Source organism: Mustela nivalis (genome assembly GCF_964662115.1).
Source record: "Mustela nivalis genome assembly, chromosome: 1".
Lineage (NCBI taxonomy): Eukaryota > Metazoa > Chordata > Mammalia > Carnivora > Mustelidae > Mustela > Mustela nivalis.
Window position 1 is genome coordinate 55589518 of NC_139020.1, and position 25593 is coordinate 55615110.

At 39.2% G+C, this 25593-nt stretch overlaps 1 protein-coding gene across 2 annotated transcripts; it reads left to right on the forward strand.

The window, feature by feature from the left end:
• The first annotated feature begins 410 nt into the window (after positions 1–410).
• On the forward strand, positions 411–15618 carry LOC309868541 (uncharacterized protein C3orf85). Of its 2 annotated transcripts, XM_082738485.1 has the most exons (4): positions 411–456; positions 557–609; positions 13751–13884; positions 15297–15618. In XM_082738485.1, exons 2-4 carry the CDS (start codon positions 561–563, stop codon positions 15384–15386), a joined length of 273 nt encoding a protein of 90 aa, XP_082594611.1. In that variant the 5' UTR covers positions 411–456; positions 557–560; the 3' UTR covers positions 15387–15618. The 2 variants fall into 2 exon arrangements, 1 of the variants encoding a protein (XP_082594611.1); XR_014313720.1 differs by lacking the exon at positions 13751–13884 and having other exon boundaries at positions 425–456; positions 15297–15384.
• The last annotated feature ends 9975 nt before the right edge of the window (positions 15619–25593 follow it).

A 25593-nucleotide genomic window follows, 5' to 3' on the forward strand; every position in this document is an offset into this window, starting at 1 on the left:
CTAAACATTCAGCTGTTAAAGGACAGCTGGGTTGTTTCCACTTCTTGCCTATGGCTAATAAGGCTGCTGTGAAACATTCTTGTAGAAGTTCTTGTAGGAGTGTAAGTTTTCATTTCTCTGCAACAAATGCCCAGTGGTGCAATTGCAGGGTTGGATGGTAATTGCACGCTCAGATTTATAAGAAACTGTCAAACTGTTTTCCAAAGTGACTAGACCAGTTTATATTCCCACCAGCCATGTATGAGTGATTCAGCTTTTCCACCTTTTTTTTTTTTTCACTATATGACATTAGCCTGTATGGATGATAAAATTAGTAAATAAACACATGCCCATATAAGAGCAGCTTGTAAAGAGTCAGCCCAAAAAGTCCAAAGGGTAACAAGGCAGGAGTCATATAAAAAAAATCCATCTTCAGCAACGGCCTCTCTGACTCGTCTCAGCTCGCAAGGCAGCCAGGTAACATAGCAAATGCTTCACGCTCCTGGAAAGCAGTCACGGTGCCTAAAGCTTTGCTTGGTGTAAATTAAAATAAATAAACCTTTTCTTTCCAAAACAGGATTATGGCCTATAAAATGCTTCAAGTAGCCCTGTGTTCGACATTGCTTTTAGGTAAGAATCCATTTCTTTTTTATTTATCATGTCGTTTACAATGATTAGGTGGCAAGATAACCCCTTTTGACTTTTTCAAAGATGAACAAATATGTTTTATCCACAGATCCATTCTAGAACATTGGGAAAACCCAACTATCATGGCATGAGGTGGTTTTAAACATGTTAGTGTTAATTGCGTGTGATCATTTTATTCCTGATTAGGTATTAACATATTAACATGTCACTATTGTATGAAATCTATTTAAGGACTGCCTCCAAAGAAGAGCTCTTATGTCCTTGAACAAAGAAAGATTTCAAATGCCTTTTAAAAACTGTAATACTTACATAGTACCATTATGTGGAGACCTCAAGGTACTTTCAGAGTGTGAATTCATTAACCTTTAGAGCAAGTTATAGCTCAGAGAAGTGGTGTTTTAAAGACAGATCAAGGAAGGTACTGAAGGTCAGATGATTTGCTGCCAAACTGACCCAATAATTCAGTGACTTCTATCTGAATGGAATTGAGAGGTCGTTTGTTTTTCTTGTAACCAAAACTCTAAACACAAAGGTGTGAATTATTTTCACAGTTAAATGTCTACAATTTATAAATTCTTCTGATAAAATGCTTAAATAAGAATAAATTTCTACTTTTATGATCAACTTGAAACCCATGCAAAGAAGATTACATATTTTTCTTGAGGTACACATGTGCATGCACACACACATACACACAGATCAATAAAAGGATATAGGTATATACTTAAAATATGAATCTAGATATGTGTGTACATACATGTATGTGTGTATAATTAGCCTTTTATTCTTAAGCATATAGATAATTCTAATAAATTTTAACCACCAATGTTATACTTTGCATTTAGGACATGTTTTAAATAAATGAGTTAGAAATTTTTAGCCAAGTTATTATTAGGCAATTATCATCAAGATGTGTGTAATCACACCCAGTTGCAGCCCATATCTCCAGGTGAAGAAAGGGAGGCTGGCTCAGTTTAAGTGAGTGTCTCAGGAGCACACTGTAAGTTGAAGTCGTGGGGTAGTTATAATCCACCAGTTACTGCTTTGCTTTTCCTGCTGAGCCATGCACTTGGCTTCAGAGTGGGTGATGGTGAATTAGCACAAGGTGAAAAGCACTACCTGTGAACATGCAGGGTCAAAAATATTGGGCAAAAAGAAAAATCACCTTGGTATTGAAACCGCACTCCTTGGTAGGTGAACTTGGGGTTGCTGGGGGGAGGGGGTTTGGGAGAAGGGGGTGGGATTATGGACATTGGGGAGGGTATGTGCTTTGGTGAGTGCTGTGAAGTGTGTAAACCTGGTGATTCACAGACCAATACCCAACTTTTGTAGCAACATGGACGGGACTGGAAGAGATTATTATGCTGAGTGAAATAAGTCAAGCAGAGAGAGTCAATTATCATATGGTTTCACTTATTTGTGGAGCATAACAAATAGCATGGAGGACATGGGGAGTTAGAGAGGAGAAGGGAGTTGGGGGAAATTGGAAGGGGACGTGAACCATGAGAGACTATGGACTCTGAAAAACAATCTGAGGGTTTTGAAGGGGTGGGGGGTGGGAGGTTGGGGTACTAGGTGGTGGGTAGTATAAAGGGCACGAATTGCATGGAGCACTGGGTGTGGTGAAAAATAATGAATACTGTTATGCTGAAAATAAAAAATAAACTTAAAAAAAAATAAATAAATAAATATATAAACCTTATAAGCCAAAAAAAAAAAAAAAAAAAAGAAAAATCACATAAAAAGAAAATGGTCCTGCAAAATGCCTTTTAGGGACTTTCTTAGGAAACAAGTTGGAATTAACTTGAGCTCCAGCTGAGGCACAAATATGTCTGCCTAGAAAGACAACTGGTTTGACTGATTTCGCTTAAAATATAAAGAAATAAGATTATGTGGTTAAAGTTTCATGAAATAAGTTGAGAATTAGAAACTAAGGACAGGGGCACCTGGGTGGCTCAGTGGGTTAAAGCCTCTGCCTTCGGCTCAGGTCATGATCTCAGGGTCCTGGGGTCGAGTCCCGCATCAGGCTCTCTGCTCACCAGGGAGCCTGCTTCCTCCTCTCTCTCTGCCTGCCTCTCTGCCTACTTGTGATCTCTGTCTGTCAAGTAAATAAATAAATCTTTAAAAAAAAAAAAAAAAGAAAGAAACTAAGGACATAGGAACATTGACACGGTGGGGTTAGCCCTTCAGATCTCAGAAAAGAAGACTACAGAGTGTAGGCTGAGTACACTGAAGTCTTTAGAATCAGATTCATGTGTTACACGGATAATTCGTTTCACTGACATTTTCCAAATCACACAGCTCTCAAGTAGGAAATTGTAGCTTGAACCAAATCCTCTTCCCTTCTTTCCCTCCTCCCATTTTTCATTTAAGAATGTAGCTTATTCATCTGCCCTTCCCTGGAGCCCTCTATGTAGCATAAGAAAACAGCCATCTTTAAAGTTTGTCTTTATATTTAAAAAAAGTTCTCTCGGGACGCGTGGGTGGCTCAGTAGGTTAAGCGGCTGCCTTCAGCTCAGGTCATGATCCCAGCGTCCTGGGATCAAGTCCCACATCGGGCTCCTTGCTCGGCAGGGAGCCTGCTTCTCCCTCTGCCTCTGCCTGCCATTCTGTCTGCCTGTGCTCGCTCTCTCTGACAAATAAATAAAAATCTTAAAAAAAAAAAATCTTAAAAAAAAAAAGTTCTCTCTGTTACAGAACAGAAGTTTTACTTTTTTGTCTAGAACTTAATTTGAAGTAAATAGGGAAAAGATCTCATTATCCATTTTCCTAATGGGAATGCTAAAGCCAAAAATGATGAAGAACCTTCCCCCAAGTAATTACATTTATGAGCACAGTCCTCAAATCATTTATTGATTTTCTTAAAATAGTAATTTATACACATTGGAACTCGTTTCCTGGTCAGAGTATTAGAAGTGCAAGTGTCATGATTTGATTAAAAAACAAAACAAAAAACCCTGTTTCAGCATTTAGGTCAAGAACTGCCTTCTCCTATAATAAACCCAGCAAATATGAATACTACTCTTTTAAGTCTTCGTTATGGGGGGAGGGGCTTTCCATATGTTACCATAGGTCAACTCTCATAATTGCTGTGCAAGTATCATGATTTTTATTGTAAAAGGGAATTTAGGCTTAGAGAAGTTAAATGATTAAGCTACACAGTTAATTCATGGTGGATGCCAGATTCACGTGCAAATTCTACCTCCAGCTCTTCTGAGAACAATATCTTTCTTTCTACTACGCAAACTGTCCACACTGGCACTGCTGTGCTAGATATGGAACATGTAGCAATGGGATACACAAAGGAGCACACAGCAAGAACACCTCCAGAGAAAGGAACAAGGCCAGTATCACAGCATTGGTTTTACAAGAACAGGCCAGGAGTAAGGGAGCTGGGTGACTCCATGTGAGTAAACAGAACCAAACTAAGAAATAAGCAGAGGCTTTCTATGACAGTTTCTAGTTGTGGGTGAGGATAGAGAGAAGTTCTAAACTTGTATGTTTCACCTCCAGAAGGCACTCCTCAGAATCAAACGGCCCCATTTCACACAAAGAAAATATATGGAAATAGAGGTATTTGGAAATTATTTCACAAAGTAAATAAACCGGTCCTTAAAGTTGACCCATAGTGGGACAATATGAAGGTTCATGCCGTATTATTAACCTGCGATCAGATCACATGAAGTCCAAGTATGTCTTCTGGTTTTAGACAGGGGAAGCAAACTGCATTTCACCCCTTTCTCTAGCATTGTTCCAGCTCTTACTTTTCACTCCACGCCTAGTAACCACAAGCGATTTGTCTTGAAGGTTTTTGGTTGGTTGCTTTGGTTTGGGTTTTTTAGATAAGAGCTCTTAAGCTTACATTTTCTTCCCCTTGACTGAGTCAGCCCCTCCAATCCCTCCATGTTTGCTTTCTGTACAATCTATAGAAGGAATGGCTCTTCTCAGTCATCCGGCCACACCCCTCTCCACCACCACCATCCTGTTCTTTGGAGAGTCTTTATTTCTGGATATGGTTTTAGTTTATTTTATAAGAACTTCTACTTAATTTTATCTACTCACTTTGGCTTAAGATTGATTGATGCTCTCAAAAAAATAAGTAGTAAGAATAAACTGGGAAATATCTAGGTTAGAGAAAAATATCATGGCCTATAACTAGATTCGTTGGGCACTCTGAGTGTTGCAGGAGAACCATCTATTTTCCTGTCCACATGGTGTCATTTGTCATGGCACTAAAGTTGGAAGACCTGTCAACACACACAGGTAATGACCCAGAAGGGGTTACTATTGAATCATATAAAACATTGCCTCTCGTGAGTTACAAATTTCTCTCTCTACAAAATCAGAAGCTAATAAAAGATCTGCCAGCTCCAAAGTGTGCCCCAGGGAATTACATGGTAGTGCATGTGAGCATGTATGTGGGTGTATGTTAGCACGCTGAGAGCAGGTTAAAACAGATTGAACTTAAATTCGAGTAATACTAGTTCCTGTTTACTTTGTGAAGTATTCAACACGCCAGCAACTATAACGTCAATAAAGCCAAAGTTCCCTGAGTTGAAAGTTCATTTACGAAAGCATTTCATTAACAGTTTACTAAGATGATGGGGCTTGGGAGTTTGTCCTGAAGTTCAGGGTCTCTTTCTTTTTTCCAGCTGACTTCCATTGACTTCCTGCCCTCTTTTTATTTCCCTGTTCCCTTTTTCCACAGCTTTTCACCTTTTTAACTTTTGTTTTTGTAACTTCCCTTATTTTGTCTCTGCTTCCTTTGACTAATTTTCCTGATTTCTCCCTTCTCTTTTTCTTCAAACCCAATTTCTTCTCATTCTGTCTCTCATTAACATTTATCTGAATTGCAGCAAAGTGAGAGAATCTATGATACTAAATAAAACTCTTCTGTCTTCCATCATAAATTTTTGAATCAGTGACCAAAATTTAGAGTAGGAAGAAAAAAATAACTATTTCATATTTTATAACAAAAATTACTGACTTAATGCAGAGAATAAAATACTCAACTTTAAAGATTTTATTTATTTCAGAGAGAGAGAGAAAGAGAGAGCACCAGCTGGGTGAGGGGCAGCGGGAGAAGTAGGCTCTCCACTGAGCAGAGAGCCCGAAGTGGGGCTCGATCCCAGGACCCTGAGATCATGACCTGAGCCGAAGGCAGAGGCTTTAACTAACTGAGCCACCCAGACCCCCTAAAATATTCAACTTTAAACATACAAACCTAACCATGAGTATTTTAATTACTCACAAAGTTATAACATTTCTCCTTCACTTAGATCTTTACATTTCTCCTACACTTAGATCTTTGAAATTTTTACCATATTGTCAAGATGGCTGTAGAGACTGTTCTCCTGATCCTCTTTTGTTCTTAATTCCTAGTGAACATTTAGTCTTTGGTTTAATACTTAATCTATGTGTCTGGGCAGTTACTTCATCATTTTTCTAAAGACATAAACATTTTAAGGGAAGGGACTAAGACTCGGGCCAATAATAATAGTAAATAATAAATGTTATTCTTTCATTGCTTATGCTGAGTGCTAAGTGCTTTGCTTTCAGCATCCTATTTCTGAGTATTTTGGAACTTGTGGCAGGATTGTCATGCATATTCTCCAACTTGGCATCAGGCTTCAGGTACCACTGCAGAAAGCAGTATCACCCAGCCTCTAAGGGAATAGCTAGCTGTGGTCCAATCTATGGATTTGTTGGGTATTTCTGTGAAGTCACAGCTTGTTGTCCACGACAAGCTCCTGCTGGTTGGAGCACCCTGTCTGTGCTGTATTTTTTTGTTTCCCTGTTTCTTATGGATTCTTTGAGACAACAGACCTGTTGGATTGTCTGTGCCACCTTTGGATACATAGAACTCTATCCCCTGCCCCTGCCTGCAACCATTTCAGGCCTGCTTTCAATAAAGTTGAAAAATAAATCAAAGATGAGCATGGAAGACAATCAATTCCCTTTATTACTGAGAAAGACGAATTTGGAAAATAGAACATAGATAAGAAATAAAGGGCCTGGGTGTTAGAGAGGAGAAAGGAGTTGGGGTAAATTGGAAGGGGAGGTGAATCATAAGAGACTATGGACTCTGAAAAACAATCTGAGGGGTTTGAAGTGGCGGGGGTGTGGGAGGTTGGGGTACCAGGTGGTGGGTATTATAGAGGGCACAGATTGTATGGAGCACTGGGTGTGGTGAAAAAATAATGAATACTGTTTTTCTGAAAATAAATAAATTGAAAAAATTAAAAAAAAAAAAAAAAGAAAGAAAGGGCCTCATGATTAGACCCCAGGATTTGGCAAATTTCATATCAACTTGCAGGCTGCAGAACCAGAAGAGAAAACGTGATCTCAGAAGGCAGCTAACTCTCAGGGGGAAGAAGGAAGAGCTAGCTGGACATGCCAAGTGATGCCTCTTGGACTTACCAGTTGCATGGCAGCATTGTCCCTTCTGAGAGGCAGAGGCTACAAAGGGGAGAAGGGTGGCCTGAGGTGACTTCAAATGAGCTCCCTCTGCAGGGAAAAAAACAGGACTCTGCCATCAGGCTCCATCCTTCAGTTCTATATCGTGCATTTTACATCAGGCTTTCTGATCTTTTTAGCATGTAGGTTCCTACCCCAAAGATCATTTTCATGGTCATCTGCACAGTATGAAGACTATTCAGTTATTTGTCCACTATCACATTTAAAGACTCTTTTTCAGCCTTCCCTGGGTGATGGCAAAATAGGGAATCCTTCCATTTCTAACTGTACAGCTAATGTCACCAGCATACAGCTCCTCAGCCTGGGATGGGCACCCATCTCTGTGCATAAATGAATACATTTTTATTTGTACTGCTTTAATTATTGACTAGGTCTACCTTGACTTCTCTTTTACTTATTTCTGTCTATCTCAGTGCTGAATTTCTCAGCATGTAAGCTCCCTAGCAGCACTAGGAGCTGTACCCACTTAGCATATTCTATATGCTTCTGATGCCCTAATAGCATGCAGAGAAAGTAAGTTTCAATTAATGACCTACTGGTTATGAATACATTCCAGTTAAAAATGTTAGAGCTGAAAGAGATCTTAGTTGGCTTCATACAATCAGGCCCCATTTTACAGAACAGGAAAGGGAGGGACAGAGGCAACCAACAAATGATACAACTAATCACTGCCAGGGCTAGGATAAGACTCCCCATCTCGGGGCGCCTGGGTGGCTCAGTGGATTAAGCCGCTGCCTTCGGCTCAGGCCATGATCTCAGTGTCCTGGGATCGAGCCCCGCATCGGGCTCTTTGCTCAGCGGGAGCCTGCTTCTCTCTCTCTCTCTGCCTGACTCTCCGCCTACTTGTGATTTCTCTCTCTGTCAAATAAATAAATAAAATCTTTAAAAAAAAAAAAAAGACTCCCCATCTCTATCCTTCTTGGCTTGTGTGGCAAGAGCTGTGCTCTCCAATATCTCCATACTCTGAAGTGTCTGCCTTATTTCAACGGTACAGAATTTTCTGCAGAGGATATTTGAGACATGTTTAGATAGCAGAACTAAGCTTGACAGATCCTATTAAAACTGCTATGATATGGGATGAAAGGAAGGAGGGTGTATAGGGAATTGGAAAGAAAAAGAAGATATTTTTATAGCTTATGATTTGAAAGTTTAAAAAAGGCATTAACCTGGCTGATACTGCTTACATTAAAAAAAATTAAAAACCAACAATGTAATAAAACTCAGGGTTCAGTTTTCAAGCCCCAGCAGTATTATAGAGGCTTACAAACACAAACTGTGATCTTGCTCTCATCAACTTTCAAGGTTGATCAGGCAGAATGAAAAAGGGAGGAGAAATTTCTCAAGCAGAGAGGATAATAGCATGCCCTTCTGTATTACTTGCATTTTATTTCCGGCTCTGCCAATGACTTACGGCATGACCTTGAGTGAGTCATTTCATCTCTGTGTGTCAATTTTCTCATTTGTAAAGTAGGATAATAAATACTACTTTCTGTCTCTCTTGTGGGTGATGCTATTATCACTATCAATTAATATTTATTGGATGTCTGTTGGGTGCATAAAGCTGAGGTAGGTGCTTTGCTCAGGGGCAAGGGTGGGGGCGTGGGGGACATTGTATCACTGAAACATCTTCCATGAGCAAAAAGAGAGAAGATTTACAAAAGATAGAATTATTAGAGCTTAAAATAGCTATGGTTTATATTTTAAAGCTTCTCTGCCAAGATTTATGTAATAGCATTTTTTTTTCCCCTCAGTGATTAGACAAGGCACCAGGACAATCATGGTGCAGAATATTGGTTTTTACTTTTGGAAGATTTCAAGTAACACTATCTTAAGTGGCTAATGTGAACTTGTAAATTATATCTTAAGCATAATTTATGTAGAAACATTTATTAAAGGGGTGCCTGGGTGGCCGGTAGGTTAAGCGACCAACTCGGCTGATTTCAGCTTAGGTAGTGATCTCAGGTCATGGGACTAAACTTCTGTGTCAGGCTCTGCGCTAAGTGGGGAGTCGGCTTGGGCTCCTCTCTCCCTCTCCCTCTGTACCTCTGCCTGCTCAGATTCTCTTGCTCTCTCTCTCAAATAAATAAACCTTTAAAAAAGAGAGAGAGAGAAACACTGATTAGATATTGATGCTGGATCTCCTTTGCCTAAATAATCTCTTTGCTTTGAAAACCTCCCACTCCTCCTTTTATTTTTAAACAGAAAGGCGTTTAAAAGTGTTAACACGGTGACACCTTTTCTTCAAAGAGAATGAAGAGAAATCTGAGAAGTCACCTATGAACATATCTCAGTTAAAACCAGAACTTCAGTGCTTGGTCAGTCCACACCAGTGAGCCCAAACTAATGAGTTCCCCGTTCTGTTCCAGTCAGTCCTGTTTTCCCACACCTGGTGTCACTCACCTGATTCAGGCCCTAGTTGTCTGTCTTCTGGACTACTAGAAGAGGCTCCAACCTCTCTCTCTCAGTCTCTCTCCTTTTTACCCTCTGCCTTCCAACACCACTGACAAAGGAGTTTCCAAAAGTATCTGTGAATGGGTAAATAAAATGTTGGCATATATGTACAAAATATTATTTGGTCTTAAAAAAGAATGCAATGTTGATATATGCTTCAACATGTAAACCTTAAAAGATACTAAGTGAAATAAATCAGGCACAAAGGGACAAATACTGCATGACTCCTCTTAGATGAGGTACCTACAATAAGCAAATGCAGAGAAACAGAAAGCTAATGGTGGTGACCAAGGGCTGGAGGCCAGAGTAATGGAAATTGTTAGGCAGTACTGAGTTTCTGTTTGGGAGGATGAAAAAATTCTTGAGATGGTGGTGATGATTGTACAACACTGTGAATGTAGTTGATGCCACTGATTTGTACAATTAAAAATGGTTAAAATTTAGGAGAGGGGGGTGGGGTTATGGACATTGGGGAGGGTATGTGCTATGGTGAGTGCTGTGAAGTGTGTGAACCTGGCGATTCACAGACCTGTACCCCTGGGGGTAAAAATGTATGTTTATAAAAAATAATTTTTTTAAAAAAATTATTAAAATAGTTTTACATTATGCATATTTTAATCATAATCAAACAAAACATTTTTAAATAAATCTGGTCTTACCATTTTCTTGTTCAGAAATATTAATGGGGGCGCCTTCATGGCTAAGTGGGTTAAGCCTCTGCCTTCAGCTGAGGTCATGATCTAGGGGTCCTGGGATCAAGCCCCACATCAGGCTCTCTGCTCAGCAAGGAGCCTGTTTCCCCCTCTCTCTCTCTGCCTGCCTCTCTGCCTACTTGTGATCTCTGTCTGTCAAATAAATAAATAAAATCTTAAAAAAAAAAGAACTATTAATGATCTGAAGAATAAAGTCTAAACTCCTTGGTATGACAGTACTAATCCTCTGACATTCTGAGCACATCCACTCCTTAGCCCTCATTGGCAAAGTGAGGGTCCCCGAACCTGAGACTTACTTTGCTCCTCTGTTCCTTGGGTCTCCAGTCTTCTTCAGCCTGGACTACATGCTCTTTGCTTCTGCTCCCTTCTTCCTAACTGTGGAAACATTCCATAACCCAGAAAGCTCAACTCAAAACCAATTTCTCTGTGATCCCTCCATGCCAATATCAGAATCAATCACTCCTATAGCACCTGGGTGGCTCAGTGGATTAAAGCCTCTGCCTTCAGCTCAGGTCATGATCCCACGGTCTGGGATCGAGACCCGAATCAGGCTCTCTGCTCGACAGGGAGCTTGCTTCCTCTTCTCTCTCTGCCTGCCTCTCTGCCTGCTTGTGACCTCTGTCTGTCAAATAAATAAATAAAATCTTCAAAAAAAAAAAAGAAAAGAATTAATCACTCCCCCTTCAAATGGTCTGGTCACAGTATGCTTCCTTATAATTATGAGCTCTGAACGTAATGGGAGTTTCTTGTTTTTTGTTTCTCTTTCTATGAAATGATGACTATCAGAACAAGGATGAGGGTGAGGTGAGTGGAGATCTTACGGCACAAAACTTGTGTAAGCTTGACAGCTGGTTTCTTCTATTTGTGGACTTACTTGCTTTATCTGTGTCTCAGCTCTGGTGATTAGCAGTTTAAGCTGACATCAACAGGCATTCATAATGCAGCATATTAGTTATCTACCATGACCTAACAATATCCCCAAACAGTAGTGACTTAGGACATATTTTACAGTTTCTGAGGAATTTGGGAGTGGCTTAAGTCAATAATTCTGACTCAGGAACTCTCATGAGATTATAGTATAGATGTCGGTGAGGGCTGTTATGATCTGAAGGCTCAACCGGGATGAAAGCATCAGGTTCCCAGGTGGTTCATTTGCGTGGCTGTTGATGGGACGCTTCAGTTCCTTGAGAGATGGGCCTCTCTTCACAGCTACTTGAGCGTCTTCAGAACATGGCAGCTGTCTTCCATTAGAGCAAGTGATCCAAGAAAGGTGTGAGGCAGAAGCTCTAATACCTTTTATGTGCTAGCCAGAGAAAGTACACACTGTCATTTCCACAGTATCCTGTGATTACACGGTCCACACTCCTAAATGAAGGAAGACCACAGAGGATCTGAATATCAAGAAGGGAGTGGTCTTTGGGGGACATCTTAGAGGATGGCTTCCACAGAAATGCTGGCTTTGTTGTACTGAATCAGACGACCTAGAAGCAGGCCAATATTACTTCTAGCATCTGTTACTAATATCTACTGAAAAGTTGACTTTTGTCTTTTATTTTTAAATCATGAATAACTAAAATTGCTAACTTCCTATTAATAGAGAATGTGAGTCCTTTTTCTACCTTCATCACTAGTAGTAGTTTGCACTAGAGGCAGCCTGATTGATGTGTGGTATCCACAGAGATTGTCACTTTCAATAGGTAGGCAGTTAGAACTAGAGCTTAGTGAGGTAACAAATTTAACTGGAAGTAATAGGGGTAATACTAAAATCCTGCTTAGTGCTCAAGGTCAAGCTTGGAAAAGCATGAGATTATAACGAATGTGTAAGTAATGATTGTCTCTTTTCTATAAATGCATAAGGGTTTTTAAATTATTATTACTTTTTTTTTTTTTTGGCACCAAGGATTTCTATCTCTTAGACATAATGTTGCAACGATGCCTTTAAAGGGAGAATTCCACCTCCCCTTCCAACTAGCTAGGTGGCCTTGAACATATTATTTAACTTTTCTCTGAGGTAGTTACCTTGTCTGCAAAATGAGGTGACTGACAGGTGCTACTTCTTAGGTTTGTTGTATTAAATAAGGTAATTCAGGTGAAGTATTTTTTAGTGCAATGCTCAGTGAATGTTAACTATCATTATTATTTGTGTGTGACATCAATACACACACACACACGCATGCACAAATAATCTAGCTACCTCTAACCATTGTCTTCAGACATTCGTTTTAAGGATTCCCAGTCCCACATTACTTCTCCAGCTTAAAATGTAAAGTTTTGTTCCTTCTCCTATGCTGCTAAATTTAATTTTTTCTTTAAGGGATAGGTTCAGCAATTTTCCTGACCATGAAAATGTCTGCTTGTTGATGATTCATAGACTTGTATGCCTGGGGCAAATAATACATTGTATGTTATTAAAATTTTTTAAAAAGAAAGAAAAAAGAAAATGTCTGCTCATGCCCCAGAGCCTCAAAGCTCAATAATGACACCTTTTCCTAAACTCCCTTAGCACAACAAAATCCTATGTTGCCTTGTTTTATTTTTAATCTTGGACCCCTCATACCCCTACAGAGGAGAGGTTTCATATCTTAGAGTTCACTATAACTCTGGTCAATAGAGTCCTGTTATGATGAGGCTGTAGAATACCTAACATAACATTTGTAATAAATGCTTCTTTATCACAAGCAATGAACAGATTATATTGTTACCACAAATGGGTCAGGAGTATGTTCTTTCTTGATTTGATTCAAATTACAACTCTGAATGTGACTGTGTTTTATTTAGAAATGAAAATACCATCTAGACTGTTAAAATTCATGATACTAAAAATGTCTGGATTTTTAAAAACAATCATCTTTTTTTTTCCTTAATCCTATGCTGGGAAGGAGTATAAAATGCAAAGTTCTTCAATTCATTGATAGATCTATCAATATTCAAGTTTAAACCACAGTGCCAGATTTGTAAGCAGTCTACTTCAAACTGAAATATATGTCCTCTTTTGGAAGGCTATGATAGGAAGAGTAAGATTGTTGACTGCCTGGTTTGAGCCAGACGGTTTAAAGCATTAGTATACCCAACTCTTACGGTAATCCTATGTTACTGTGTTACTCTGTTATTATTATACCTTTTTACATACAAGAAATCTGCAGCCTGGAGAAATTAAGCAACTTCTCTAGAAAACTGATAGAGCTGGAATTTGAATCCAGGCCTGTGGGGTCCCAAGCAGGTACAGAAGGCTATAAAAATCTTTTCCATCCAGCACACACTTTCATGCTATGCTATATTCAGGACACCAGAGGGTGGTGATAGCGCAGTGAGGGTGGGGAGGCTGAAGGGCAGTCATCTCCCTTGGCACATGCCTTTTTCAGGGCTCCCTTCTCAGACCCCCAACCTCCCAAAGGTCACAGCTGTGTCTCTTTAAGAAGAAAAACATTGAGATGTAAACTACTGCCCTAAAAGATGCTGTGCTCTTGGACTCTGAATTACAGGAGCATTGGGAGCGCCATTTTTGTTGGAGGACCCAGCAAACCAGTTCCTACATCTCAAAAGACATATATATTTGCAGGATTACTGGGACCCAGATCGGAATCCTAATACATGGGGCAACATGCTGGCTGATCAGGTATTTGCATTAGAAATAATGCATCCTCTATCTGGCTGAATAGGTACTGCAACAGTAGGCATCAACACACCACCAGCCCAACCCATGGTTTTTTTTTTTCCTCTCGAGTCACCCTGAGTTATACCTGCCCTTTCCTTCCCATAAAGTGCCTTTTGTCTAGTAAACTCCACCTCTTCCTTCAAGACTAAAATCAAACGTTCCCTCCTTTTTGAAGCCTTCCCCTTCTTTCCTGGGTGACATTTGTCCTTCTTCCTTTTCTCCCCTTTGCAAGCCATTCACATGTGAATAGCTCTCCAAGTGTCATATTGAAATCAATTGCCTGTGCACCCAACCTCCCTTACCTAGGCTACAGAAGTAACATGCACATCTTATCCATCAAGGTCATTTTTCTCAGGAACTGTCAAAATGACTGTTCCTCAGTCAAATTTCAGAAGATTACTGCATGTCTGAGTGGGTGGATTGAATGGATCATGGTCACATTTTAGATCCTTTTCAGTTATTCAACAGCTTATTTTCCTCTGGGAAAATTATACAAACCTTTAATGTCATTCCTTCATTTGCTTGCCTTTTGTACACTTTTCTATTCATTTGGAAGTCTCCCTCCAAGAGAAATAAAGAAGAAATGTGCTGTGCCAGTTTTATTCCAGGTTTACTTTTTTGATAGAAAAAACTCCAGGCCAAATAAAATTGCTGAATTGTCTGAGGATTTCAATTATTCATGATTTCCCTCTTAAAATTTAATAATTTAGAAAACAAAAATATATAACAAATTAATTAATCCCTTCATTTGTTTGTCCTCTTTCTCTCTACACATGTATCAGGCTCTATCACCAGAGGATTGTATAAAGTCATTAAAAAAAAACGAAATGGAATGTCCTTGTTTTTCTGGGGCCTGGGTCCTATCCTTATTCTGCCTGGTTGAGTTTTTACTGGTCTACCAGGATTGGCTCATTTCTGGTTAGCATTTGCTGATGAAAACCACCAGCTTGAATAATGCATTGAGCTTTATGCATGTTTTTTCTTCAATAGGCATCATTTAGAGCTATTAAAACCAGACATTTGTGTATTTGACAAATTAAATATTACATAAGCAGATAGACTGTGTCTTCTTTATGGAACACTAAAATTTTCAGGTATACTCCTGCCTCTAATTGTAAACCAGTGCTATGATCCAGTGACAGATACTATAATGTAACAGGACACTGCCACATTGGTTCATATAGTGACCCCAAAATACCATAAAACATTTAAGCATTGAAATATACAGGTCACTAAAAGTATGTTAACCAAACCTTGCTGGTTTGTTTACTTCTCTTAGTCTTTTAGGACTATCTGTACAATAACCTAAAAAACTGATAAAACATGTGCTCTCCATACTCAGAGATCATGACTTGAAGTTTCTTTTGTTGCAGGTTCATGAAACATGGACTACTCTGAAAACAACAGCACAGTATTATCTGAATGTGAATACCTTTACTTCTGACACATCCAATACCCAATAAATGTGCTTTGATGATTAAACCAGGAGAGCAAAAACAGCGGGAGTCAACATGGCAGTGGACCCTAAACATGGGCTTTGGAGACCTGGAGGCACATCCATGCCACTTATAAGATTATTTAATATGTCTGTCTCGTGGAGCTGTTTAAAGGAGTAAATATGGAAACCCAAGTGGAGACTTAGAATTGGAAGTTCTCTATAAATTGTAGCTCTTAAAATGAGAACTAAACAACAAAGGGGCTTTTATGGACAAGGAAATCAAAAACAAAAAATAAGTGTCATTAAAACTCACTGCTGATAGCTCACTTTCTATTGCCTGCTTTTTGAAAGCGCTCACTTTTTTTTTTTTAAGATTTTATTTATTTATTTGACAGACAGAGATTACAAGTAGGCAGAGAGGCAGGCAGAGAGAGAGAGGCACTTCCTGAGCAGAGAGCTGAGCAGAGAGCCCGATGCGGGGGCGATCCCAGGATCCTGGGATCATGACCTGAGCCAAAGGCAGAGGCTTTAACCCACTGAGACACCCAGGCACCCCGAAAGCGCTCACTTTTTAATTAAAGGAAGAGGAAGCTCTTAAATCGAGTTGGTCCTCTCCTTTTTTCCAATACTTTTCACTTTTTAAAGCCAGCCTATTTTAAGATCGTGCTTTTGAAATGTTTCTAACAAAAGTGTATTGCTGAGGCAGTAGAGAATACTATCTGAACTCCTATTTGGGGGCAGATGGTGACCAGGAACCCCCTGAAAACATTCATCTGTAAGTGGAAACCTGCTTAGGAGTTTTGTCAAACTTGTGCAAGTTTTGCATTCTAGTCCATAATATATTGATATTCATTTCAATTTGAAACAACATTTTTAACTTACTGGCCAGGGACATTTATTACTGTTTTCCAATAAAATTGAAAAATTCACTCTAAATAGAAGTGGACTACATTTGATAAAAGAAAAAAGATTTTATTTATTCATTTGGAAAAAAAAAGATTTATTTATTTATTTGAAAAAAAGACTTTATTTATTTGAAAAAATTTTATTTATTTATTTGAAAAAAAAAGATTTTATTTATTTATTTGACAGACAGAGATCACAAGTAGGCAGAGAGGCAGGCAGAGAGAGAGAGGCACTTCCTGAGCAGAGAGCTGAGCAGAGAGCTGAGCAGAGAGCCCAACACGGGGCTTGATCCCAGGACTCTGGGATCATGACCTGAGCCGAAGGCAGAGGCTTTAACCCACTGAGCCACCCAGGAGCTCCTTCTTTGATCATTTAATTAAAAAATTAGATAATGCCCATGTATTGATTAGTATGTATATGCCCCCCCCAAAAAATACATTGTAAGGAATTGGTTCCTGTGATTATGGAGGCTCGCGAGTCCAAAAATATCAGGGTAGAGCAGCAGGCTGGAAACCAGAGAAGAACCAATGCTGCAGTTCAAGTCTGAAGGGCATCAGGTCAGAACTCCAGCAAAGAGCTGATTATTCGGTTTGAAACCTCAGGCCATCTGTTGGCAGAATTCCCTCTTGCTTATGGAAGGTCAGTTTTTTGTTCTATTTAGGCCTTCAACTTCTGGGATGGGGTCCATTCACATTATGGAGGGCCATATGCTTTACTCCAAGTCCACCAATTTAAATGCTAAGCTCATCCAAAAAAGAACACCATCTCAGAGACATCTAGAATAATGTTTGACCTCATACTGGGCACAGTGGCTCAGCCACGTTGACACATATGTTAACCATTACAACCTATATTAGGTTACTTAGATTGCACACATGTACACACATACATACTCACAAAGCTGTGATGGAAGCAACATGTGAAGGAGAAAAAGAAAAGGACTTCAATTTATTTATTTTGTTCAGTTTAATACAAGGAAGCTGGATGAGTTGTGGGCCACCAATAGGGTGAAATTATGTCAGTTGCCAAGGTCGTTTTGATTTAGGGAGCTCTAAAAAGCAGTTCTACCATGAGTTAAACAAGCATGGAAAGGGGGTTTCCTGTGCAAACATAATTTCATGAGAAATTACTGGAAATTTACATGATATCAGAAAACAAACAAATGAAAGCAATCTTGGTCTATGTAAAATAATTTATCTAAAAATGCAACAGTTAGCTTCCACATAGCTAATCAGGAAGTGGAAAGTGTTCCATTTTCTTAGAATATTTTAGTTTTTTAGGATTTAAGAAAACCTAAGTACCACATATTTAGTATCTACATGCAAAATTAGTTTTGACCAGAACAACTCTTAATTCAGTGTTTAAAGAAATTGATTGTATTGAGGGACCAGTTATCTGGCTGACTCAGTGTAACTGATTTTTTTTAAAACAGTAAGTGGCCTGTGTGTGGGGGGGGAGGGGTGTCCTCTGATTTGCTTTAAGTTGGTATCTAATTTATAAATTCTATGTAAAAGTCTGCTTGTTTCAAGACTAAAGACTTAAAGACAAACTAAAGACCTGTTTAACATTTTCAAGAGCCCAGAACAAACCACAGCAATTGTACAATATTAGGAAAAATAGAGAGAATCAGAAACTACCCCCCTTTCCTCACTTCCTGAGACTCTGTGTAGCCTCTGCAGCTAGATGTTCTCAGGTTCTACTGCAGCATAAAGAACATAAATGCTCTGAGGCACCTGGGTGGCTCAGTCAGTTAAGCATCTACCTTCAGCTCGGGTCATGATCTCAGGATCCCGGGATTGAGTCCCTATCCCTCTGCCCATGTTTGCTTGCATGCATGTGTATGTGTGCTGTCTCTCTCTCTCTCTCTCAAAAAATAACAACAACAACAACAACAAAAATGCTCTGGTGACTCTTTTAATTCTTCTGAAGTAAGTTTCCATTTTGAAGTCTAAAGGGAAGCAAGCTAAGGCAGGTCCTACAATCTTATTTTACAGAGAAAAACTAAAAACCCAGCGAGTTCCCTTGCCCCTTCCACAATGTGAGGACTTGGCAAAAAGACATCTTTCTATGAACCAGAAAGTTGGCCCTCACCAGACATCAAATCTCCTGGGACCTTTATTTTGGACTTCCCAGACTCCAGAACTATGAGAAATAAATTTCTGTTGTTTATAAGTTACCCTTCTGTTCTGTTACAGCAGCCTGAACAGACTAAGACACTTTCTTATGTCAGTAGCAGGACAAACAAATAAGATGCAATATAATTTATCCCACATGCTGTCCAGTGAGTCAATAAGAGAACCGAAGCAGAACTCAATAATATCCCTCATTTCTGGACTTCAGCTTCACAGACACATCAGACCCAATCTCAAAAGATATCCATCCTCTTGTGCCAATTCACTGTAATTTAAATAGAATAACTAACGGATAGAAGTACTGTACATATAGAACAAATTAAAAATGAAGATACTTATTTTCATGTGTTGATTTTACTTATTCCATTTATTTTCCTTGAATTGATCTAAAACATCTCAGGCAACTGAACTAGGCAAAGCATATATATATATCTCACACTGAGCATATATATATCTCACACTGTTATCTTCAATGACAGCGACAGCCTAAATTAACTTTATTGAAAGTAATTTAGCATTGACTGGTTAAATATGCAAACAACAGTCTGAAGCACAGATATTGCCAGACTCCTTCAAATCAGAGACAGAAAAAAAAAAAATGTTTGGAGATTACATCACAAATTGGAACTGTCTTGGAAGGCCATTCAAATACAAAAAAGAAATAAATTATCTAAATTCAAAATATTTTATCCCACCCATCAGTGACAAAAGCGGCAGCATTTTCTTCTTCTGAATCATAATGTGAGAAACCAAGCTAATTATTTTTTTAACAGACAATTTCAGGAAAGGTATGCCTTCATTGCCCTAACCACTTTTGCTCCATCAAAAGTATATTTTACAAGGGATTCTCTGATGATCTATAATCAGGCAGTAACTACACAGAGAAAAAAATTAACAGGACTTGTAGAGTTGAAATTTCAAATACCTTTAAATACCACACATGGACTCTCCAACATTTTCCTGAAGACTTTATGTTTAATTCCTGGTTCTACCCCTTTCTTAGGGGAAGGGAGGGATGTAAACTGGTATTTAAGAATGTAGACTCTGGAGCCAGAGGCCTGGGATCATAGACCCCTCCTGTGGCTGAGTTTCCTCTCTCCAAAATGGAAATGATAGAAGCACCAGCCTCAGCCTCAGCCAAGTGGAGTGGGGCCTACAGGAACTAAGGCTCCGGCACATAGTAGGCCCTCTACAAATACTTGCTTGCAATAACAGAATGTACATTATCTCCACTTTGCTTTTCAAATAGTTTTAACTGTTAGAAAAAATTTTCATTACACCCAAAGGCTATTGTCATTTTTTTTTTAAGCTAGAAATAAACCTGATTATGATAGCAGTGTTAAAGAAAATCCCACCAGGGACCTCAGACAACAATTTTGTTTTATCATCTGAACTGCTGCTTTTTGATCCACATACTACCACAAATCACTTTCCCTTAATACGCCATAAAATGGTTATCCAAATGATGACAAGCAAGAAATTAAAATTCAAGGAGCTCTCCATAGTTGGTATTTCCAAACAGATTAATCTTACTAATGCTCTCCTTTTCTAAGGAATCTCAAACAGCTATCCCACAGCTGTAGGTTTGTGAGCTTGTATGTCTGAGGTACTACAACTACTTTGTGCTACGGGGGCCAAAGAGGAGTGAAATCAGTCCCTGCTTCTCAGATTCTCCCGGGACTCACAGTGAACTGAGGAGCACCATTTGCACACACTCTAATGATGACAGGTCCACAGTGGAAGTTAAAGCAGCAAAAAGATCCTGGTGCCTGCCCGGAGCTCTGATCTTCTCCTGTACTGCTTGCCCTCTCACTAGCACATGCCAGTGATCGTGGCCTTCCCAGCATGGTGAAGCATGCCAAGTTTGCTCCCACCTCAGAGACTGATGCTTCCTCTGCCTGGACTACATTTCCTATGAAGTTCATGAGTTGGCTTCTTAACATCCAGATCTCAGCTCAAGGGCTCCTCCTATGAGAATGCATCCCCAACTCACTGGTCATAAGCAGCTGAATTTAGTGGCTTCCACCATGTGAATTTATTCATCTTACATTCCTGTAGGCCAGAAGTCACCCCCGGTGTCACAAGGGCTAACTGTTAGCAGGGTTGCGTTCCTTGCAGGCCTTCTGGGAAGTATCTGCTTCCTTGCCTTTTTCAGCATAGAGGACACTTCATCCTGTGGCTCATGGTCCCTTTCCTTCATCTTCAAAAATAGCAATGCTGCATCTTCTGCCCCTTTTTCCATCATCCTCTCTCTCTGACCAGAGCTGGGAAATCTTCACCTCATTTAAGAACTTGGGCTTTCCCTATCAAAATCCCATCCATTTCTTTCAAATAAATGGAACAAATAATCCTAAAATTTATATGGAACCAGAAAAGACCTCGAATAGCCAAAGGAATATTGAAAAAGAAAGCCAAAGCTGGTGGCATCACAATTCCAGACTTCAGGCTCTATTACAAAGCTGTCATCATCAAGACAGTATGGTACTGGCACAAATACAGACACATAGACCAATGAAACAGAATACAGAGCCCAGAAATAGACCCTCAACTCTATGTTCAACTAATCTTTGACAAAGCAGGAAAGAATGTCCAATGGAAAAAAGACAGTCTCTTTAACAAACGGTGTTGGAAAAATTGGACAGCCACATGCAGAAAAATGAAACTGGACCATTTCCTTATACCACACACAAAAATAGACTCAAATGGATGAAGGACCTCAATGTGAGAAAGGAATCCATCAAAATTCTTGAGGAGAACACAGGCAGCAACCTCTTCGACCTCAGCCACAGCAACTTCTTCCTAGCAACATCGCCAAAGGCAAGGGAAGTAAGGGCAAAAATGAACTGTTGGGACTTCATCAAGATCAAAAGCTTTTGCATAGCAAAGGAAACAGTTAATAAAACCGAAAGATAACTGACAGAATGGGAGAAGATATCTGCAAAGGACATATCAGATAAAGGGCTAGTATCCAAAATCTATAAAGAGCTTAGCAAACTCCACACCCAAAGAATAAATAATCCAATCAAGAAATGGGCAGAGGACATGAACAGACATTTCTGCAAAGAAGACATCCAGATGGCCAACAGACACATGAGAAATTGCTCCACATCACTTGGCATCAGGGAAATAGAAATCAAAACTACAATGAGATACCACCTCACACCAGTCAGAAAGGCTAAAATTAACCAGTCAGGAAATGACAGATGCTGGCAAGGATGCGGAGAAAGGGGAACCCTCCTACACTCTTGGTGGGAATGCAAGCTGGTGCAACCACTCTGGAAAACAGCGTAGAGGTTCCTCAAAAAGTTGAAAATAGAGCTACCCTAGACCCAGCAATTGCACTACTGGGTATTTACCCTAACGATACAAATGTAGTGATCCAAAGGGGCATGTGCACCTGAATGTTTATAGCAACAATGTCTACAATAGCCAAACTATGGAAAGAACCTAGATGTCCACCAACAGATGAATGGATAAAGAAGATGTGGTATATATATATATATATATATATATATATATATATATATATTATGCAGCCATCAAAAGAAATGAAATCTTGCCATTTGTGACGACGTGGATAGAACCAGAAGGTATTATGCTGAGCAAAATAAGTCAATCAGAGAAAGACAGCTATCATATGATCTCCCTAATATGAGGAAGTGGAGATGCAACGTGGGGGGTTTGGGGGATAAGAAAAGAATAAATGAAACAAGATGGGATAGGGAGGGAGACAAGCCATAAGAGACTCTTAATTTCACAAAACAAACTGAGGGGGGCCAGAGGGAGGGGGGTCGGGAGAGGGTGGTGGGATTATGGACATTGGGGAAGGTTATATGGTATGGTGAATGCTGTGAAGTGTGTAAACCTGGCGATTCACAGACTTGTACCCCTAATAATACATTATATGTTTTTTTAAAAAATTTTAAAAATTATTTAAAAAAAAAAGAGCTTGGGCTTTGATTGCAACCACCTGAATAATCCACCATGCTCTCCCCAATGTCCTTCACCTTAACCACATCTGTAAAATCCTTGTTGCCATGTAAGACCACCTACTCATATAGCCGAGGATTAGGCTATACGAGTAGGGGGCTCATTATTCTGCCCACCATACTTCAGCTACCAGCAGTCCCTGTTTGCTATGTGGCTTTTTCCTTTCTCACGGTTTTTTAGCGCACTATACAAAAGTCCTTGCTTGTTTATTTACCTATGATTTATTATTATATATTTCTTTATTAGGTAAAAATCCCCTTCCCCCCATTTCCTCTATACTATTCTATATTCCGAAGAATAAGAATTTTATCTACCTTGATCACAGAAGCATCCTTAACCCCTGGAGTGGCAACGGGCACAGCATAGGCACTCAGTGAATTCTTTTTGAGTGAATAAATAAACTCTGCCTTGGTGATTGACGTTAAACTTTAGAAAGGACATGCTGCCTAATTCAAGTCCTAAAGATAAGTAAGGAGATTATCAAGTGAACTTTACAGCATGTGCAGGAGAGAGCAGACTCATAGGAGAATGACAACACTGCTCTTGAAGGAGTAGCCAAGGATGAGAGGCTGCAAAAACACGAGTCAGAGGCAAATCACCAAAATCTTTTCAGACTTCATCTTGCATGTAATAAGAGCCATTGAAGGATTTTATATGGGGGAGTAATTTGATTGGCTCAGCAGTTAGAAAGATACTATGCCGTCGGTGTCATTGTCAAAGATTATTTGGAGGAAGTCAAATGGGAGGCTAGGAAGTAAGTTTTGTCCTATCTTCCAAGGTTTTCAGTGATGAATCTGATGAATGAATGCCAAAATGTTAAGAGACAACTGTTAGTAGAAAATCCGTTTCTTCTTGCAGGTAATGTGGATTATAATAGTTGACTGTTAGAGATCATTTTCTTCTTTCCTACGGCAGCTGGGCAAGAACTGGGAAGCATATTAGGTTGCCTTCTTTAGACTTTCTTGAAATCATAAAGAGAACAGGTTATATAAGAGCCCACTACTATTAAGAAAAAAAAAAAAAGGATTCAGTTTTATATGTTCCAGTCTAGCAATGTCATCCAAAGTTACATTTGGCAAGACATTCCAGATGTCTTTTTCTCATTTGCTTCAACCATACAATGGTCTAATCAAAACAAAACAACAGTGCTGTATAAAGCCAGCTTACAACAGCTTATAACAAGTGGTAAGGGAGAGAGAAGAGAGTCAAAGATGACAGCACGGTTTCAAATGTGGGTGACATTGGTAATGAGGTTTCAAAAACAGAATGGAAAGATGACAGCAGGAAACTCTGATAGGTTCATGAGGTCGGAGATGATGTGTTCGGTTTCAAACATTTTGTTTCATGCTCCAATTTCATTTCATTCTACTATCTACTCAGATCATATTAAGCACGAACACAGGTGTTAGATTTGGGGAGCTCTAGATGCACTTCCTAATCAAAGATTTTTTTATGAAAAACAATTCACTAATGCTACTCTGGCAAAGGCAAAACAGGCAAGACACTAAACAAGTACATAAAAAAAAAAAAAAAACAAGCTTTTTGATAAGTAGCAAAACCTTTACCTTGCCTCTTTCTTCTTGTCTCTCATTTCCCAAGTAATTAATTTTGCAAATTTACTAAAATACATGAAAATTCAAATATTAATAATTTTGGATTCCATTCCTCTCCAGTTTAAAAGAAATAACTTGTTGGGGCGCCTGGGTGGCTCAGTGGTTGGGCCGCTGCCTTCGGCTTGGGTCATGATCTCAGGGACCTGGGATCGAGCCCCACATCGGGCTCTCTGCTCAGCAGGGAGCCTGCTTCCTCCTCTCTCTCTGCCTGCCTCTCTGCCTGCTTGTGATCTCTCTCTGTCAAATAAATAAATAAAATCTTAAAAAAAAAAAAAGAAAGAACTTGTTTTAAAACAATAGTTTCATAGAAAACACTAAATTTTTATGCAGTTCTTCATCTGAGCAAAATTAATCATGACCTTCCTTATTGTTGATGTTTAAAACTGGCTCATTAATCATGATTGACACATTTTAGGGGACCAAAGTTAGGGAAGAGGATTTAACTACTTCAACTTAAGCACAACATGATTTTTATAATTAAGGCCTTGCTAGTTGTTTATGAAGGACTACATGAATTAGTGATGATCTGAGAGAAACAAAAAGAATGAAAGAACTGCACATATGCACATATTGAATACTGGCAAGGATGGTGAGCAACAGAGACTTATTCATTGTTGATAGGAAGCCAAAAGGGTACAACTACACTGGAAGACAGTTTGACAGTTTCTTTTTTTTTTTTTAATATTTACTTAATTTTTCCAGAGAGAGAGTGTGCATGTGAGTGGGCATGAGGAGGAGGAACAGAGGGAGAGAATCTTCAAGCAGACCTCCACTGAATGCAGAGCCTGGTGCGAGGCTCAATCTCATGACCCATGAGACCATGACCTGAGCCAAAACCAAAAGTCAGACGCTCAACCAGCTGAGCCACCCAGGTGCCCCTTGACAGTTTCTTACAAAGATTACACATGGTCTTATTACATGATCCAGCAAGCATGCTTGTAGGTATTTTCCCAAGTTAAAAACTTGTGTCTACTTGAAAACCTGCATATGAATGTTTATAGCAGTATTATTCATAATATCCCCAGACTGGAAGCAACTGAGATTTCTTTAATGGGTGAATGGATAAACAAGCTGTGGTACATAAGCAAAGTAGAATATAATTCAGCAATAAGAAGATATGACCTATCAAGCCATGAAAAGTCATGGACAAATTTTAAATGCCTATAGCTAAGTCAAAAAATCCAGTGTGAAAAGATTACATGTTGCGTGATTCCAATTATATGACATAGGAAGATCCACAGTTGCCAGAGGTTTGGGGGCAAAGTGGGATAAATTATAAAGCACAGGGGAATTTTAGAAGTTGAAACCATTCTGTCTGATTCTAAAATAGTAGAGAGACATATGACACAACGCATTTGTCAAAACCCATAGACCTATTCTACACAAAGTGAACTTTCATCTAAACCATGTACTTTAGTGAACAATAAGGCATCACCATGGGTTCAGCATTCATAACAAGTGTACCACACGGAGGCAAAATGTGAATAGGGGAAACTGTATACAGAGGTGGTGGTATATGGGAATAAACTCTATATACTATCTCTTCAATTTTCCATAAATCTACAACTGTTCTTTTAAAAATAGCTATTAA